Source organism: Manduca sexta, chromosome 12 (assembly GCF_014839805.1).
Source record: "Manduca sexta isolate Smith_Timp_Sample1 chromosome 12, JHU_Msex_v1.0, whole genome shotgun sequence".
NCBI classification, from domain to species: Eukaryota; Metazoa; Arthropoda; class Insecta; order Lepidoptera; family Sphingidae; genus Manduca; species Manduca sexta.
The window spans coordinates 12,711,856-12,731,493 of NC_051126.1; the positions used below are offsets into that span (position 1 = coordinate 12,711,856).

At 35.3% G+C, this 19,638-nt stretch overlaps 2 protein-coding genes across 2 annotated transcripts in view; one reads left to right on the top strand and one right to left on the bottom strand.

Annotated features, from left to right (window-relative positions):
* LOC115451980 overlaps nt 1-10,631 on the bottom strand; it is a gene marked incomplete at its 5' end in the record, with an annotated part of 35,626 nt that extends 24,995 nt beyond the window's left edge. The window contains 1 exon segment of the mRNA XM_030180409.2: nt 10,464-10,631. Within this exon segment, the coding sequence (XP_030036269.1) occupies nt 10,464-10,631 (168 nt within the window).
* LOC115452130 overlaps nt 1-19,638 on the top strand; it is a 318,239-nt gene that overhangs the window by 206,189 nt on the left and 92,412 nt on the right. The window lies entirely within an intron of this gene.

The window sequence follows — 19,638 nt, forward strand, 5'->3', positions numbered from 1 at the left end:
TCACGTAGTTAAAAATACTCTTTATGTTAATGTACATTCTGGTCCAGCTATGTGCCAAGTTTTATCCGAATTTGATCGGTTTATGCGTGATGCAAATTCAGTCATACAAACTTTTACATTTTAAATAATAAATCAAAAGATCTTCATTCTTGAAATTCACATTTGGATGTAAAAATGGGATAAAATTTTGCCGATATGTTAAAGTTTGGCATTAATTTAATAGATGAATCATCAAAGATCGAGGTAACAGATTAATAAAGGCTTGTAGGTTGAACAGATTGTACGAGAGATTAAATAAAAAATAAGTCATGACTTCATGAGTTATGATCAAATGTACGAGAATTTGATCAGTAAAGGTGTGATCAGCATAATGAACCTTTGATTCGAAGATTATTGTCATATTAGATTCGAAATATAGGATAATCATGTTAAGCTGTCGCAATGCAAGTTTGAAGACATATTTTTGTGCAACCGAAAAATGATTAGGCCAAATAGCTTTTGGATTCGGAGCCTCAGCTCTGACAATTTCATTTAATATCGATCTCAAAGCTGTTATTTAACTTCGATTTCCTGTAAGACAGTGGTCGTGCTGTAGACAAACCTGGCCAACAATCCATATCTATCCCCAATATTTATTTAAACAGATTCTTGTTAAACAAAAATAAACCGATGGAGTGAACTCGTTGAGCAAGACATATCGCATTTTCGGCAAACATCTATTCCTGTTACAGTGACGTTGCATCGTTAATAGCGTAACAAATAGTCTGAATACTGACGATTCAGAGTTTACATACACCATTGTTTATTTATTTACGGGACGGGTTGCCGTGGATTTCTGGATTCGGCTCGTTGGCGACTTAAAAGAAAACCAATGTGGTATTTTTATCGTTGACTATAAATCTAATTGTGTGGGCTGTGCCGGCAGTGTTTATTCTTTAACCGACCGATCAGGCAGAGTTTTCTTTAGTAAATTTTCGAGAATGTAATCGAGTACACCTGGTGGTGATTTAGCGGAATCTCGATGTTTTTCAACGTGCAGACATAATTTATAAATGAGAAACGGTCATACCCGTACTAAATTATGTTGATTTACATCTTTACTTTCGGATCTGTGTGCTGTTTCGTTTATGTTTGGAAACAATGGTGCTTTATTAACCCTGGATAGTGTATATCATCATGGAAATTATCAATCACTTTATCAATTATTTTTGTTTTTATGTTTTAAACAATTAATGTATATTATTATCATAAGGTAGCATAGCAACTAAACTAGCAAGCATATTTCATAATACACATATACCTATAACATCACACCTTTCCTCTCCTAAGTAGTAGTAGGCAGTCGTGAACATACCCACATTTCGCTAGCTATCTAAAGTCCTATGTAATGGTAGCGGGCCTGTTTCCATTTACCGGGAACATTTCCAGACTCCGGACTAATATTGAGCAGAAGAACCGAACATTTAGTATTATCATCTTAGTTGCAATTTATACTGGAAAATGGCTATTAAATTTTAGTGACGAATAATTTGAGTGCGACAGTTATAGTTATATTTATGCAATTATGCGCAAAGAGTATTTCTGACTGATCTTCTTAATACTTAAGAACCAGGAAAACGGTCTCTCGCTATTCACTTCAAAAAACAACCAGAACAGAGTAAAATAAAATTAAAAGGAATATCCGGAATTCAGCTGCACACGTCTGGTTTCCCTGGATATCTTTTTTGTCCTAGTATCGGGAACCTTTTTTTAAAACACGAGTATTTGTAAAACGAGAAACCTGAGCCATGTTAGATTCCTGTTATTTGCCGCGGACACGTACCGTTTCAAATCGGCACTGACGCGTATTGAATTTTATTTTCAATTCTGCAGCATTTACTTGCCAGTTATTTGTTTTAATAACTCGGTTTATTCCTTATGTAAGATAGTTTAATATTTGGAGGAAAACTATCAATTACTACTTTTTATAATCTAACAGAAAAACGCGTAAATGCGTCAATTTGTCATTGCATGGTTCGACAATTGACAGTACAACAAAACACAAATCATTTATATAACTAATGAATGTTTGAGCAACTTCATTAGCAACAAGCATTTCTTGGCGACAAACTGACAGTATCTACATATCATCTCAGCATCCGTTTGAATCATCAACATAATTTTCAAGTATACCAATATCGTTATCATTAAATTAAAACTCTCACGATAAAGTGCTAGTGGATGTTACAATATTACCCTATTTTCTTTTCGCTGCAGGATGCTTGCGTCTTGCTGTGATCAATCAAAGCCGATGTTATTCTATTACATCGTGGGCATAATGTGTTTCTTTAATGGCATTACTAGATAATATATAAGAGGTATATTTTATCTTAACTACATTGAGATTTTTTCTTTGTTTCAAATTTTATAAGCTAGTGAGTAGCTTGTTTGAAGATTAAGGCTAGAATTGCCTGAAACAACAGCAGCATCATCGAGAACTTCGAATTATTATGAAGTTTAATTATTATAATAATTAACATCTGCATTGTACCGAACTGCGCTCTATACTGAGAAATTAAAATAGACATATTATAAAACATAATGACACCACACACATAAACTGACTACAATGTCAAATATTAAAAGCAATTTTGTTTGTATACTACTTAGCTGCACAAATACACACACAACATCACGCATTTTATCCCCGAAGGGGTATGCAGAGGCGCAACCATGGCACCCATTTTTCGCCAAGTGTGTTCCGTCCCATGATGTGATAGGGGGCGAGCCTATAATATATATATATATATATATATATATAGCTGCACAAATAGATTCTTGAAATTTAATATTCTGAACCTACGTAAATTACTGCATGGAAATAATAAAGCGAAGACTCGCAAACGCTATCACGTATACACTAGATATTAGATTTTTTACCATCGACCTCATAGCTGAGACAAGATTTAATAACCAAGATATGGCGTACTTGCGTAGAATAATATTGAGAGCGTGTAGTTCATATTAATTCGGAACCGCACGCAGTTTTCGCAATGTGCTTGCAGAATACATTTTCAGTGTTTTAGGTCAATTGCTGGTGGGAGGGAGTGATTATAATATTTCAACTCTTGCATAATTTACTGGTCTACTGTTGACCGGGTCTCCGCTAGTCAGAGCGTTTAGGCGAGAGACAACTAATGTGTCTAGCTTAGTAGGCCATCTGATCCAAAGCGGGTTTGCCTTCTCGAACCTTCGACATTCACAACTATGTAGGTTTCCTCACAATATTTTTCTTCACTGTTAATCAAGCTATAATTGACAAAGAATACATTTTGAATTTTGGTAAGTTAGGAGTGTGTAATGTGTATGCTTTTGAACTTATGGGACTTTAGTCTCAGCGATCAATTCCTACTAGACACTTATACAATAAAAAACAGGTTCTTTGTACCTAAGTACGTCAGCTCACATGACCACATGAGGTATCAACGTCACAGAGTGTGTAAATAGCGATAGATTTGTTAGTTTTAATAATAGGTAAACACTTTGTGAACGATTAACTGCCAACTCTGCGCCAGCGGATTTACGACGAACCGCTGAAGTGATTTTACTAAAATGTATGATTTACGAACGAAACAGCAATATATTACTTTTTGACTACAATTGGATTTAGAAACTAGATGTTCATGACGTTTAGAAACTTTGTGTTAGAAACATTCATATAACTTGTGCCACTGCTGGACACCACACACATATGCATATCTCTAAGGTATGCACATTGCCCCAAAATATTTGTCTTTACCATCCTAATACACATTTAAATTTAAAAGTTAATGATAATATGGCACATGGCTATAATATTGAAAACGAACCGGCAACCTGCGTGACCATGGTCATTACCTCCTACTATACTAATACTATTATTACTAAGTTATATACATGGTTTTTTGAAATAAAACTAGTGTTCGGATTATATCGCGGTTTTTATTTAATATTTTTCTCCCGACGTTTCGAAGACTGCAGCCTTCATGGTGACGCGAGTCTGAGGCATTGGACGCCCGGAAAGAAAATTATAATATAAAACACCGCGATAAAATGCGAAAAAATGTTTTATTTCAAAGTCCAACATTCGCATAAACATAAGAAATCATTATATGGTTTAGTTCAATAAATAATACGTGTCATAAATGTTATACAGATAACAAACAATAGATCTGAATGTTTTCTTTCTTTTAACAATGTTAAATTGTACCAGAATACATTGTACGTATGCCATACCCCGTATCCTACGTTTAATGACGTAACAAAATATTCTCCGAAGGATATCAGGAGGGGAGCGGTTGTTAGATACCCAAAACTTTACCTTAACACAGAAACATCTGGCAACCCATACTTTGCAAATATGAAGAGAAAATCTATATATATATAAATGAATCCCTATTTCCCTTGGTCACGCCATCACGCGTGAACGGCTAGACCGATTTCACATTTTTTTTTGTTGTGTTTGTTATTGTCAGGAGAAGGTTCTTATGAAAGAAAAAAATCTAAAAATTGCGCGGAAAATTAGACAATTTAGGAAAACTTAACGAAAATATTATTTTTATATAACTGTCAATTGTTTGAAATAACTGTCAGCGGTTGACAGAATGCTCGCTGCAAATTTATAGTTAAGACGGGACAACGTCTGTCGGGTCAATTAGTTATTAATAAAAGACCGTAAATATATTTACGAAATATAAGTTGTTTCTTGTTGTCCAGAGTTTGTTTGGTCTACGTTTGTTTTGTCTACATCTGCTATCGCAAACGTTTAATCGACTTTAACTGAATTCAATGGATATTTGAAACAATATTCGATATTTCAGAGAGCATAGCGGAACTATATACAATATTTTGGACTTTAAAAGATTGTATGGAAAGGTTAATATTTATTAACTGATGTGTAGCTCGGTGTTAACTGCCTCGGTGTCGTAGTTATACCCACGGCATGCGCAGTACTGCAGCGTTCTGAGGTCCTAGGTTCGAATCCCAGTTCGAGCAGGGTGATATTTGTTTTTTTTGCTCAGTATCAGCCCGGAGTCTAACTATTACGTGAGGAATCCACTGGATTTGTTATTTAATTGCCATAAAAATAAAAATGCTTTCTAAAAAACAAGCTGCATTTAAAAACACCGTACCATTCTCCCATTAAAACCTTCAAACAATTGTCTCTGAGAAAACAGAAGTAATCGGGGAGAGATTTATTTTATTATATCTCTGGTATACGGACGGCTTTACGTAGGTATTAATTGAATCGAGCGTGTACCAGCTTTTAAAAGAAAACAGCGAAGTAAAGTAAACTAGCGAGATAATGAACGAATTGAGAGAGCTTAAACAGAAGGTGGCAGGGGAAAAATAAACTAACAGTTTGGAGGAACGCGAAAATACCGTTGAATTTTCAAACATTTCACCTTCTTTATGTATACAGTTATTCCCCTGTCAGAACGTTCCGCGCAGACCCGTAATATATTAGGTTTAAATTTGAACATCGATGCTATTGTTTTATGATTTACGCACTCACCTGGTTAATAATAAAAAGTGTTTGGTGTTTAAATGACGTAACGATTTATGATCGTTTAGATTTTAGTTCAGTTTTAGAATTCAACCTACATACAATTTTTTTTTTTAAATATTTGGAGGCAGTTGACTGGCTGTTATTAAGCCTCCATAAATCATAATAATGCCACCAGGAACTTTAAATCACATAGAACCACATGACGTAGCAGTGCACTAATTTCCTGACCTTCTGTTATAAAAAAAAAATAAAATTATTTAATAACTAGCTTTTGCTCGTGGCTTCGCCCCCTGAACGAGTTTTACGGGATATAAACTAGCCTATAATCTTTCCCAGGTCTTAAATTATCTCCATACCAAATTTCGTAAAAATCCGTCCAGTAAATTTTGAGAAAATCGATAACATATAGACAGACTGAAAAGGGGAGTTTGTTTTATAATGTGTATACATTTAACAGATATCAGTAGGTATATTACGAACTATCACAATCCTGTCTTATATGTAAGGAAAGAAAACCTCAGCGTTTGTCTTTACATTGTATTACTTTTGAAATACTCCATTGTAGTAATGCTCATTTGCCACTTTTCCAAAAAAGATACTCGATTCAATTTAATTTAAATAATTGTTGGCATTCGCGATGAGTGATAATCGCTACTTTCACATCAACTAAATCAGAAATCAGGAAGTCAGGTCCCTTGTGTGATAGTAACAGTTTAATTTTTCTAATTAAACCTGTGTCATCGCGAAATTGTGTTTTTCTTTTAAAAATAAAATTAAGACTTACGATAATAGTGGAAAAGTGTATACGGAGCGAATATTGAGAAAAGGAAATGATGGATGCCCGTTGGCCGATTATACACAAACGTTTGAATGGTTTTGAACAAGAGGCACGCAGATAATCTACGGATCGAAACATGAGCTACTTTTGATCTCGATAAGAGGGTGTAGTAAGGTTTTTATTCCGAGAAAACATCACACGACCGGAGCCCCGAGCAAAATGTAACTTAAAAAATATTTGTTTCGCAGTACTTCTGAATATATTATTTTTTCACTACATCAGTGGCGTAGTTGTATCCGTGCGCTGTACGAATTCCTTACTGGAATCGAGTTGGAATGCTGGGTCGGGCAAATTTTTGGTTTTCTTCTCAGTATCAATTTGGAATCTGAAATTTATGGCCAATATGGCGAGGCTCGCACTATCATCATGGGTCAGAACACACATGGTGACAAAAGAGTGCTCTGGTTGCACCTCTGTCTACCCCATCGACGACAAATGGCATGAGTGTGTGTTTGCGTTTGATATTTTCTAAACTATCAAACTGTTTTCAGATCCAACGACTTTCTTCGCTAGCAGATTTTCATCATTAACAAAGTCATTAGCCTAGTTAATATGAAGCCCAAGGCCCATTTCCGCAGTCACCGTAGTTACGTAGTTAGTTGGGTGTGCTAATAGTTTAACATATTGCATTAGGATAATGATACAAGTTAATAAACCTGTGGATTCTATATCAAGCGATATGAAATTTGTAAAATATAATATGGTAATATATTTTTTAAAAGACTGTTTAGGCGATAATATTTGAATATTTTTAAAATAAAAATAAAACATATATCCATATCTATGTTTAGCAGTAGACGGCGACAGGCTGATTGATATGAAACATTACAATATTGAGAAGAATAAATAGGAATATAGATCCTAACAGCAAGTAAATACCGCACAAGACACGTAGAGAGAAAGCTGACTGTACATATCACTGAAAATCGCTCATCACTCTGATACTCAGATATCTATATTAATACGTGTAGAAAAAAATTTTACTCCATTTTAAGCAAATTGTGCGCAGGAGTGTGTGATTTGGCATAATTCAATTCATAAAGAATTGTTTTGTTACATATATATTAAATTGGTCGAATTTCAACCACTAATTCTAATTATACCATCATCTGTATACGTGACGAATCCTAATAACATAGACAAACTATCACAAGAACTCTATTCCACCAATTTGGCACTCAAATACTTGAGCATGCTAATTGAGTGACGAAATGTTGGCGTGTTGCACTGGTGCAGTCACTACTTGCTATTAGGCATAGCATTTCGCGTGCGTGAGATAAGTCGGTAATGAGCTCATTATTATAACGAGCTGTGGTTTAGAGTGGGATTTATGTGTTTGGATTGTGAAACTCTTTATCTTTATGTCATGGTGTACTTATATGTGTAACAAGAGGCCGTGGATTATATACCCTCAATGAGATTAATTTACCGACACAATACATTGAATGAACAAACTGTGGCATTTTTCTTTCGTGGGAAAAATGCAAAGGGAAAATTAGGAAAAATAGGCAGAAGCGCAACTAGTGGCATTTTTCACTAGGATAACATTGAGTAGAAAAACTCAAAATCATTGAATATAGTCGTAAAAAAAGATATTTTCACGCTCGAGATTTGGAGTTTCGAAGTAACAATCCTACCCACGTACTTTGTGGCACTTGAAACACTCAAAGTGATGTCAAAGCGACGATTAAACCACTCCACAAGGCGCAGAGGACGATAATATCGTGTGAAGTATCAGTTAATCGGGGATAACCTAGTTGGATGTGGAGCTGCGGACTGCCGAGACGAATTTTCCCAGATTCAAATCCTTGATTTGATGTTGACTTTCGCTCGACCGCCGGGCTGAGTCCCAAACCCTATCTATATACAACACACGGCATATTAACTAAAACTCTACGATGGCCCTCTTTGGGGCATTAGGGTCGGCTACGGGCTTGCTCCGACGGAAATGTCTAAGCCACCCCTGCGCGGTGCCGCCTAGTGCCTCAGCAGTAACATGATGCCTACCTTCCACGCTGCCGTCCATCCCGGGGATTACCACAATATGCTAAACAAGTACAACGTATATTAAAGGCGGATAGCCCCTGCCGCCCGCCGGTGACCTTCTAACAACTGTCAAATAACTACACCTAGCACATTTTACCAACATAAACGTAAATTTAAAAATGTAACCGAAAAACACAGAATTCACAAAGCGCGTTCAGCTATGTTACCAAACAAAAAACATGCAAAATAAACTAAAATTATTATAATAGAATACCATTTTCAATTTGTTCTGATTAGTCGATAGGCCTTTTCAGACTGGTGTTCAGTCAGCTCGTAAACAACGCATCAAGCACTGCGAACGCTCATAGTTCCGACGGTAATTTCAAAGGGTTTTTAGTGATTGCATCAATATAAAAGGTTCACATGCCGTGGAAAGTCCAGTACAGTAAAATATAACTTGTATTCCAACTAATATGTGGACTAGGGAGCTATTCTGAATTTCAGAAATTGTCAAAGATGAATCCAAAATCGTGCTTTTATGGTTAACAAAGATTACGTCTACATTTCAAAATGGAATGCAATACATAGTATCATCAATATAATATACTAGCTTTTGCCCGCGGCTCCGCCCGCGTTATAAAGTTTTTCGGGCTAAAGTTTTCCGTTATAAAAGTCACGCTATATATTTTCCCGGGAGCCTATGTTCTTCCCAGGGTCTCAAACTGTCTCCATGCCAAATTTTATCCTAATACGTTGGGTAGTTTTTGAGTTTAACACGTTCGGGCAGACCGATGCAGCGGGGGACTTTTGTTTTATGATATATTTTTGTAGAACTTTTAAGAGGAACAATCCCGTCATACATTATTGTTGCATAACTTTAACCGTTTACGCAGCGCACGCAACAGAAGCTCTCAAAACTAATAAATTGTCCCCGTTTTTGCATCATGTTTCATTACTGCTCCGCTCCTATTGGTCATAGCGTGACGATATATAACCTATAGCACTCCAGGAACAAAGGGCTATCCAACACAAAAATATTGTTCAGTTCGAACCGGTAGTTCCTGAGATTGGCGATTACTGCTCCGCTCCTATTGGGCATAGCGTGATGATATATATAGCCTATAGCATTCCAGAAACAAAGGGCTATCCAACACAAAAAGAATTATTCAGTTCAAACTCCTAGTTTCTGAGATTAGCCATTACTGCTCCGCTCCTATTGGTCATAGCGTGATGATATATAGCCTATAGCACTTCACGAACAAAGGGCTATCCAATACAAAATGATTTTTATAAGTTCGAACCGGTAGTTCCTGAGATTAGCCATTACTGCTCTGCTTCTATTGGGTATAGCGTGATGATATATAGTCTATAGCACTCCACGAACAAAAGGCTATCCAACGCAAAAAGAATTTTTCGGTTTGGACCGGTAGTTCCTGAGATTAGCCATTACTGCTCCGCTCCTATTGGGTATAGCGTGATGATATATAGCCTATAGCACTCCACGAACAAAGGGCTATCCAACGCAAAAATAATTTTTCAGTTCGGACCGGTAGTTCCTGAGATTAGGCATTACTGCTCCGCTCCTATTGGGTATAGCGTGATGATATATAGCCTATAGCACTCCACGAACATAGGGCTATCCAACGCAAAAAGATTTTTTCAGTTTGGACCGGTAGTTCCTGAGATTAGCGCGTTCAAACAAACAAACAAACAAACAAACTCTTCAGCTTTATATAATAGTATAGATGATACGTCCAGCCGTCAATGCATATTATTATAATGTTATTTACGATTTACTGTCGTATTTAGAAACGTCATTACACTTTATTGATCATCAGTTTTTGTAAATCGTTTGTTTTCCTAGGCGGAGGGGTTTTTGAAAATATTAAAATTCACTTACTTTTTTGAGCAATAACCAAATAAAAAAAATGGCTACTGATCATTAAAATTGAGTGACGGTGATTACCGTATTACCGAGGAATACGACACTGCCGTGAAATTGACATTTGCTGCAGTTCTTATAAAGATAGCGTCTGTGCTATGTCCTAACAGTTTCTGTAGTTGCTATCAATTCCACAGAGTTTGCGCTATGCCAAAGCATAAAATACTTACTTGTAATATAGATCCCCACCATTCCTGTGATGTCATGCGGGCGGGCGGTGGTGGTGGTCGCGTTCGACGCGCTGATGGTCACGTTCGGCTGGAACACGTACCGGCAGATCTGCCACACTCCAGAGTCGCTCCACATCAGATACCTGCCTTTTACTGGCAGGTATATCCCTGGTAACAATGATTGCGTGGTTAGGGTTGGCAGGTATTCAAGTTTGTACATACATCGCGACTTTTCAGGGGTAGGTAAAGATTATACAGGCACATTTTGCTATTTTAAAGCCCATGTAGGTACTAAGATAAGATAAGGGCGAGCTTATTATGATTTTCCAGGTAAAAATCCAGACTCGCGTTCGCACCGAGTAGTAGACTGAACAGATACATTTTGGCCGGACCAGGGAACGAATTTGAGACCTCAGCACGGTAGTCATAATGCGTAAGAATGCAACATATGGCACCGAAGAAATCATCCAACTTTTAATTATATTGTTAACTAGCAGGGCTGCAGAATATGCTTCAGTTTAGTTGCAATAAAAGCGACGATAGCCTAGTTGGGTGTGGAACGTACTACCAAAACGAATGTCCGCAGGTTCAAATCCCAAGGGCACACACCTATGACTCTTCTAAAAAATCATATGTGTTTTCTTTGTGAATTCATCGTTCGCTTTAACGGTGAAGGAAAACATCGTGAGGAAGAGCTCTTCTTCCCTTAAAATAGCATAATGTTTTAGCGAAAAAGGACGCTAACATATACCTACAAGCAAAAGCGAGTATAATAAATTCAGACGCTTCATTAAAAAAGCAATTAACAAAGACATACGATCCGATAATGCATCGCTTGCTTCTGACCGCCCATAACCAATAATTTGGCAGAAATAATGTTTCGCCTCGGAAGCTTGGATTTCGTGTTGTTGCCCTCATTAAAATGGGATAGGAGGCAAATATGAATTTCATATTTGAAATTCGAACATCGTGGCGGCAATTTTCGAGATAATCATTAATGAAATGTATCCGATTTAATTGATCTTGCCTTGATTGTATGGGACATTGTCGAAAACGGCCCCAGAACCAACAAAGGTTTGACTAGCACTATAATTATTTATGTATATTTTTATATTATTTGCAAGTATGTGTATAAAACGGACAAGCTGCTCCATCCAAAATGAATATATAAAAGTTTTGTAACGACTCAAAGTCAAAGTCGCCGACATGTTTACAACTAATTGTGTATAGAGATGTACCGGTTTGACAAAACGATAAATCTAATTACCGATAATTGATTATTGAAACATTTTAATATATTCGATTTGTGAGGCGATATGTTCTTTAATTATTATAATAATATTTAACGAGCAGTGGATGCGTCTCAAATAAATAAGTAGTTAGTTTTAGGACTAAATTGATTATAGATCAAGTCATCGATGAAAAAAGTTTTTTTTTAGTTTTTGATTTACTTTGTTTATTTAGATTCTATATTAGCGACCCGCCCTGGCTTCGTACAGATAGCAGAGCATAATATATTATGCAAACATTTATTTTTCTGTCGTACAAAATATTTATGAATTATACATATAAAAAGAAGCGTTCTTCTCTCTCCCTCCATCCGGGAGCCTCAAACTCTCTCCATATTAAATTACTATCGGAGCCGCCCGTGTGAAAGATTTTCCGGGATAAGGGTCCCGCTAAATATTTTTCCGAATAAAAATAACCCTATGTTGAATAAAATCGATTTTTGTATAAATGATCGATATAATCGATCCAGAATCTAGTCGAGTAGTATCCCCTAATTCTTACTTCATTTTTCAATTCAATTTAATGTCACTCACACTTCACTCATCAGAGACAAATAAACTAGACTCTTATTTTCCATATAATATATTATAATTCTCTGACTCTCACTATATCATTGACGATACGGCTATTATAAAGACTCTGTGCAATTGATTACGATATCGACATACACTGGCTGTGATTTCTGGACTTTGTGAACTGATGTAACAATTTACCTGGCATTGATAACGGATACGAAATGGAAATTGCTTTTTGCATTAATTGTGGCTCTGCTGGCGGATCCATGGTGTTGGAGAACGAGCAAATTCGCCATTGTATACAACAATGGACAGCGCCTCGTTTGGCAAGCACATTTTTCTTTAATCGTACAAGTTTAACTGCCGCCAAACTTCTAGTTAGCTCCTCAGTTCCTGTTCTTGGTAACTGCGTGGAGACAGCGAACAGAGTCTGTATACTACTTACTACACACTTTAGCATGTGGCTGTGGCAACTTAAGAGCAAACTAGCAAGTATATTGTTGATTAAAAAATGTGTGTCTTATGCTTGAAGGTTTCTTACATTTAATTCAGCTGGAAGATTTGAATACATAAATCTGCTTTCTGTGTAACACAATATTAATATGTGTTTGTTTGTTTTTTTTTCAGGTTGTAGCCCTTGATCGTATATGTACAGCATGTTGGACCACGGCCCAAGAGCCTATACAGTATACATACTTCAGCTGTAACAATGTTAGTAGAAGCTGCGTGCTCTGTAATAGAATGTTGGAACTCCGGACTCGGTGACTGTGATTGGCAAAACTGAATTGATAAATAATACCATAACAACAACCCTCCTGCACAATACTCAGATAATATTTTATAAAACAATGTAGGTGATGAGGAAATAAATAATATGAACTAAAAATATTTTTTATTTGTTTAATTTAATCCTACATGCCCTAAGAGTCTACCAAAAGTGTGTAAAATATGCCATGCTTCTGAGGAAGCGTGAATGCTCAATAGTGCGCCTCTGTCTGTCTCTTCGGGTAATACGTACGACGTACGTATATATAGAAAATACATGAAATCTGAAGGGTACTCTTAGAGGATGTAAATACTATAACTACATAATTAGGTACCTTTTACTTATAAAAATTATATGAATCAAGTCTTAAAATAGCCTGATTTAAATAAAAATAATCAGATACCTACATAGTGATGAATCTTTAGGGCTTATATATATTAGATAGATACTTATATCAATAAAAAGCATATTTAAAGCGTAAATGATAGGACTATAAATCTTCCTTGAACATTGAAAAGTTTTCAATGTTTACTATCAATTATAACCTCAAAATCTCATCGTTTTTTTGGATTAATGCGATATCCCAGCTTGTCCGTTTTATATATAATATGTCATGAGAATTTATTAATGATTCTAAATATTACAAACATTTTTCCATTGCTGTTGGTTCCAGGGCGAATTATGTATGGGCACAGAACAATGTCCTTTGGTTTGCTCGCAGATTTGCCTTTGAACAAATATTTCCTTGAATTAAGCTTCCAGTTACTTTTGAGGTATAATAGTCTATATCTTAATTCAGAGCATAAGTTAACTGTATGAATAATTTAATTTGAATCTCTTTAGCGCTTACGGCGTTTACTTCCAAGAAACATCCGAAAGAACAAACTTTCGCATTTATTATAATGTTAATAAAGTTAAGTTTTCGCAATATATTCCGTAAGAACCTCCAGGTGTCTTACTAGCGGCAATATTTCAATAATTCTGTGCGTGCGTGATGTGACTTATTGCAAGCCCTGCAAGTTTCAAAATTTCAAGAAATCTGGTTGCCGTGATTACTTGGTGAAAATTGGTTGCGGAAGTCAACTTCTACAAATTGACTCGTTTATCTCAACATCTTTTTAGAAGTAAAGGGTAGGTCTCTTATATGTAAGAGTCCGCCTAGATAGGTACCACCGCAATGTCTATTTCTGCCGCCAAGCAGCAGTATGTAGACACTGTTATATTCCGGTTTGAAGAACATTGTAGTCAGTGTTACTATTGGACATAAGACCTAACATCTCATGTCTCAGGCTAGCGAGCGCATTGGAATACCAAACATTACTTTGTAATCCACGGTGTTAGATGGTGTTTCTGCTGTTTATGGACGGTCCTATCCCTTACCATCAGGCAAACGGCAAGCTCGTCTCGTCATTCAAAGAAAATTAAAAAATAAGTAAAATGTAATGCTTTTTCATTCTGTCAACACGAACCCATCATGGCCGGAATATGCTCGTCTTTGCTCAAACCTTTCCGAACCTAATTTTAAGTATTCGTTCTCGAGATTATTAAGATTAATTAAGATACATGCGACAAGTTATAATTACTTTTGGGGCTTATGATCGTCGCTGTTTAGGATTACGGGTGTTTAATCTGTTATTTCAGTCTCGTAATTTCATAATTTATGCGGTGTTAATTTTTGTACATTGTTCCAGTAATGCGATGTATTAGCATCCATTGCTAAGGTTATTCATAGAACTATTTTCAATGTTATTACTTTAAAAATAAGGTTTAAATTACGAATAAAGACAAGTGATTTTTTTAATATTTTGCAATAAACACGACATCCAAAGACATAAAGTCCAAAATAAGAATATGGATTCGGTTTTGGCATAAGTTCAAATAAAACAATGCAGCGGATTGAATTATCAAAGGTACACATGTAACTGCTCTAACACACTACAGAATTAGAATACGGCCACTGACCCCAGCACGAAACGATTCTAATTAAATGTGTAATGAAGATACGTGAGGAATATTATACGCTCCTTTTATTACATAGAATCGATGGCTCCTAACTAAACTAACGTGTCTGGAGAAATTGCAACATTTACATTTTAGCGTTTCGTTAACTAGGTACAAAAAAGCGGTAAAAACGTAAAAAGCGGCGATAGCCTAGTTGGTTGTGGAACGGTCTGCCGGGACGAAAGTCCGCAGGTTCAAATCCCAAGGGCACACACCTCTGATTTTTCTAAAAAATTATGTGTATTGTTTATGAATTATCGCTTGCTTTAACGGTGAAGAAAAACATTGTGAGGAAACCTGGATACCTGAGAAGTTCTCTATAGGAATTTCGAGGGTGTGTGAAGTCTACCAATCCGCACTAGGCCAGCGTGGTAGACTAAGGCCTAATCCCTCTCAGTAGTAGAGGAGGCCCGAGCTCAGCAGTGGGCAAGTATATAATACAGGGCTGATATTATTATTATTATTTACTAGGTAGGTAGTAAACAACCAAACCCATTTAATTCAAAAGTTAATAAACGAAAAAACACTTCTTCAACAATCATTTACTATTTATTTTTAATTGGTTTTGGTAGTATACGGTCTACATAAGGAAACGGTAAAAAAGGGAGTATCGCAATTTTTTCAGATATGATACTTAGAAGCCATCGAAATATTATAAAATTAACTCATGATTCACATTTTAATTAGTATTGTCCATTCTAAGAATCGGAATTGTAATCCAGGCAGTCGATATAAATTTAATGATGTTGGTATACAAAGTAGTACTGTGGAGACTCGATTATCTAGACTTTATACGGATTCGCGATTATTCGAATTTCCAACCGTGAGCAAAATATATTTGTTGTCTAATAACTTTGTTCTGAAACTCAAGAACGATTTCACCGATTTTGAAAATTATTTTATTGACAATAAGGATATAAGCTACTTCCTATCTCGGAAACGATTATAAATGTAGACGAAGCTGTGAGGCAAGCTAGTTAATAATAATTCATATGTACAAAAATAGTTTTTTTTTTAATACATTCCAATTTTTAACTATCCAATTTTTAGTTACGCCTATAATTGGTCCGGTGAATCGAGCCTCTGTAACAGATTGAGTTATTATTCATCATTCCCATTTGTGGTAAGCTTCAAACTAATACGTCATAATATCAAATTAATACCGATGCAAAATAACGTAATCGAATCAATATGATTGACCTAATTTATTATTAGTTTGCGAATAACTAGCACGTTAGTTCACACATCGATCGATAGCAATACAAGATATATTATTCATGAAGAGCTCGCGAACACTGCCACTTGAGAACAGTTTAGAATAACCTCGCTTCTGGTAGGATATATTTTGTATCCGCCTGGATAGCGACCACCGTACACAAGGTGTTAAAATCCGCCATAGTAGATCACGTAAGTGTGTCGCGATCCAGGATCACACTGTGTAAGTATATACGTTAGCAACGGGCCGCCATAATTTTGTTGACTGCGTAGTTACAAAGAAAGTCCGAAAACTAAAATTTCACCGATTTCAGTTATCAAGTTCGAGAGTTAACAAACATATTTTTTTATACGTATTGCATGTATTATTAATTATTGCAGTACGTATTCATATTATAATATACTAGGTTTTGATTGCGTCTTCGATTGCGTGAAAGAGTTTTTCCAGAAAGAAAGTCCTGTTATATATTTTTCCGGGATAAAACGTAATCTGTCCTGACCCTTCCCAGGATCTCAAACTATCTTCCTACCAAATTTCATCGAAATCCATTCACTAGCAAAATCGTTTTTAGAATACTGTTTAATATTCAAACTAATACCTATACTTATACTATACTACTATAGTAGAATACTGGTGTAAATTATTTACCCTACCTACGTTTCCGGCTAAATGAGTATTAGTGTTTCCCACCTGTCGTAACATCGTTGTGCTATTAGGGACGTTGTGGGTGACTCATTATAGAATTCCCCATGTGTGTCATGGAATGCAGCTCCAATAATATAATTAATCTCTAACGACGGGTTTTCCATAGTTATCTGTGATTATGAGGTTCAAATGAACTTTATGCTCCAAAATCCAAATAAAACTATATTCCTAAATTTAAAAAACCGGAGAGTTCTTGGAATTACCGAAAAAAAGGCTGATAACAGCATAAGGACTGAAACCGAGAAACCAGTACATTGTTTAAGCTATGAAGATTATACAGAAATATAGAACATACAGACCATTGAACATTTAACTTCGATAGACGGTGTGACATATAGTTTTTGTAACTATTATTACAATAGCAAAGCATTGAATAATGAAGATTGATGTTGTTGACGCAAATAATAAAACTTCTAGAACTGATTTTAATAAAGTTAGATTAAACTCAGTTGCTAAGAAAAGTGACGTGAAAACTTTGGTACAATTGGATTATTACACAGTAATGCCTGAATGTATGGCGTTCTTTAAATGAAGAGGTTTCCTTTGCAACGTTCTCGAGCAACACATTTCCAGAACTGTAATATTAAGTGACTATTTAGAAAATAATATTTTCTTCCATCAGGTCTATAATGGTCCTGGTATTATTTTGATAACAGACCACTATGCTATCGAGGGACACAACAATCTCAAAGTAATATTCAGGGATCATCAAGAAAACAATATTTTGTTCCATCAGGACTAAAATGTTCTGCTGTGTACTATTTTAAGTTGGTTGTGCATCAGAATATGCCATCGTTATACTACTTCTTTTCAGTTCTTCTGTGAAAATTCAACGTAAAATCTGCTGGAGAACCCAATATAAATAAATAATGTTTTTGGTATTATTTTTATCAAAGGTGACTACAATCATTTTGTCAATACCTTATCCTTAAACTCCTATAGAATCTACAGAGTTACAGTAACCGACTATATTTCAAGTCATGCTATATATCACTAGGATCCAGTTACGAGAAATTTATACGTCCAAATGGTTGAATAAAATTGCATCGCTTAGATTTGTGCTTCGACGATAAAGTACACTGTAAAGTTTTATTACAAACTTTACGATTTCTCGGATGATTGGAATCTGTGTGTTCGAAGTGACTTTTTATATTATTGGTTGATTTAACGAAATAGCAAATTATTATACAGTCATTTTGCTATTGCGTTAATAAATTAAACTAAATACTCGTCTTTACCTCTGCTAAGATTGTGCCAAAAATATCTATGAATAACAAATATTTTCACAAAAAAACATCAGATTCATTTCCTGATTATTTGTCATTTTGTAGTTTAGTGCAAATGTGACGTGTTCAGAAGTGTAATTCTCACTGAAAGTGACATATTGCCGCTGTGACCAATTCTTTAAGAGTAGTATAGTATTAGCGTTAGTGCGTGTAAAATTAAAATTACTTTTTATTAATAATTATTTAGTTTAAAACTTACTCTTTATTATTCTACGTATGCGGTTCGAGCAACTAATTGTAAAGTATTATTTTGAATAAGATATGTGTTCATTATTCATATAATGTCAAAACTACCCTGTATAGATAAACGTAATAAAAACAGAATAAAATTAAAAAGCTTACGTGATTTCTTACAATTACCATTAGTGAAAGCAACACATCTGCGTGGAAGCAATTTGTCACAAAATGTATCACTCATCAATTTTTTGCCTCTAAAATAAATATTCCAGAAAGCAGCCTGACAGAATCTCCATCATTTCTATTTCACATTATTTTAAATTGTCTTCTAATTTGGGCCGGATGTCAATGGGCAATTAAGAAATTTCTAGAGACGACGTATTAATATTTCTATTCTGTGAAAGACCATTCCGACATATAACATTTCTTGGCTCTTGAATAAAAATGTAATCTTAAATTCTCTATTTATTTGTACTATTGAAATTTATAATATTCAATTTTGTCTGTTTCAACTCAATAAGGGATATTTTAACTAAATCTGTCAGCATCATTCCGCCAAAACATTAACACTGGAACAACCTCAGCAATATTCAAGTGGCAACTAATTTTGAACCTGCAATTACCCATTTAAATATACGAGAAACTCCAAACAGGTCGTTAAATCCTATTAAAATTACCTCTAAAGCTGTCAGTGCTAAACGAAACGCCATAAATACGGCAATTAAAGCCAGACAAATCAATCGGCAGTCCCTTACGGAACTCAGAAAAAACGTAAACGCAAACAGCTAACAATTTAAAGATATACATTCAAAATACACGCGCATGTAACGTTTCCTCAATACATACAAATCACTCGATGTACTTAAAATAAACAAAAACCGCGCGCGCGATGTAACGTCGCACTTTACACATGTGGCAGCTCAATAAATATGAACCGCAATCGATAATCTATATCAATGTTTACGTTGTATTGATAACATTATTTGACAAGGCAGTCAATAGAATTAGATGGATAAACGTGTCGTGTTTTGATTTCATAAATGTGGTTAATGTATGTGTATTTGAGAGCGAATTACAAGGTTAAGAGGTTTTATTTGTGCATTAGTTGTATTTAACCAACGTGTTATTAAACTTCTGTTTTGATTTTCCATATAATGAATTTAAAACAGATATAATTTTGATCAGTATAGTCTAAATAATAATATGAATAAAAATAAAA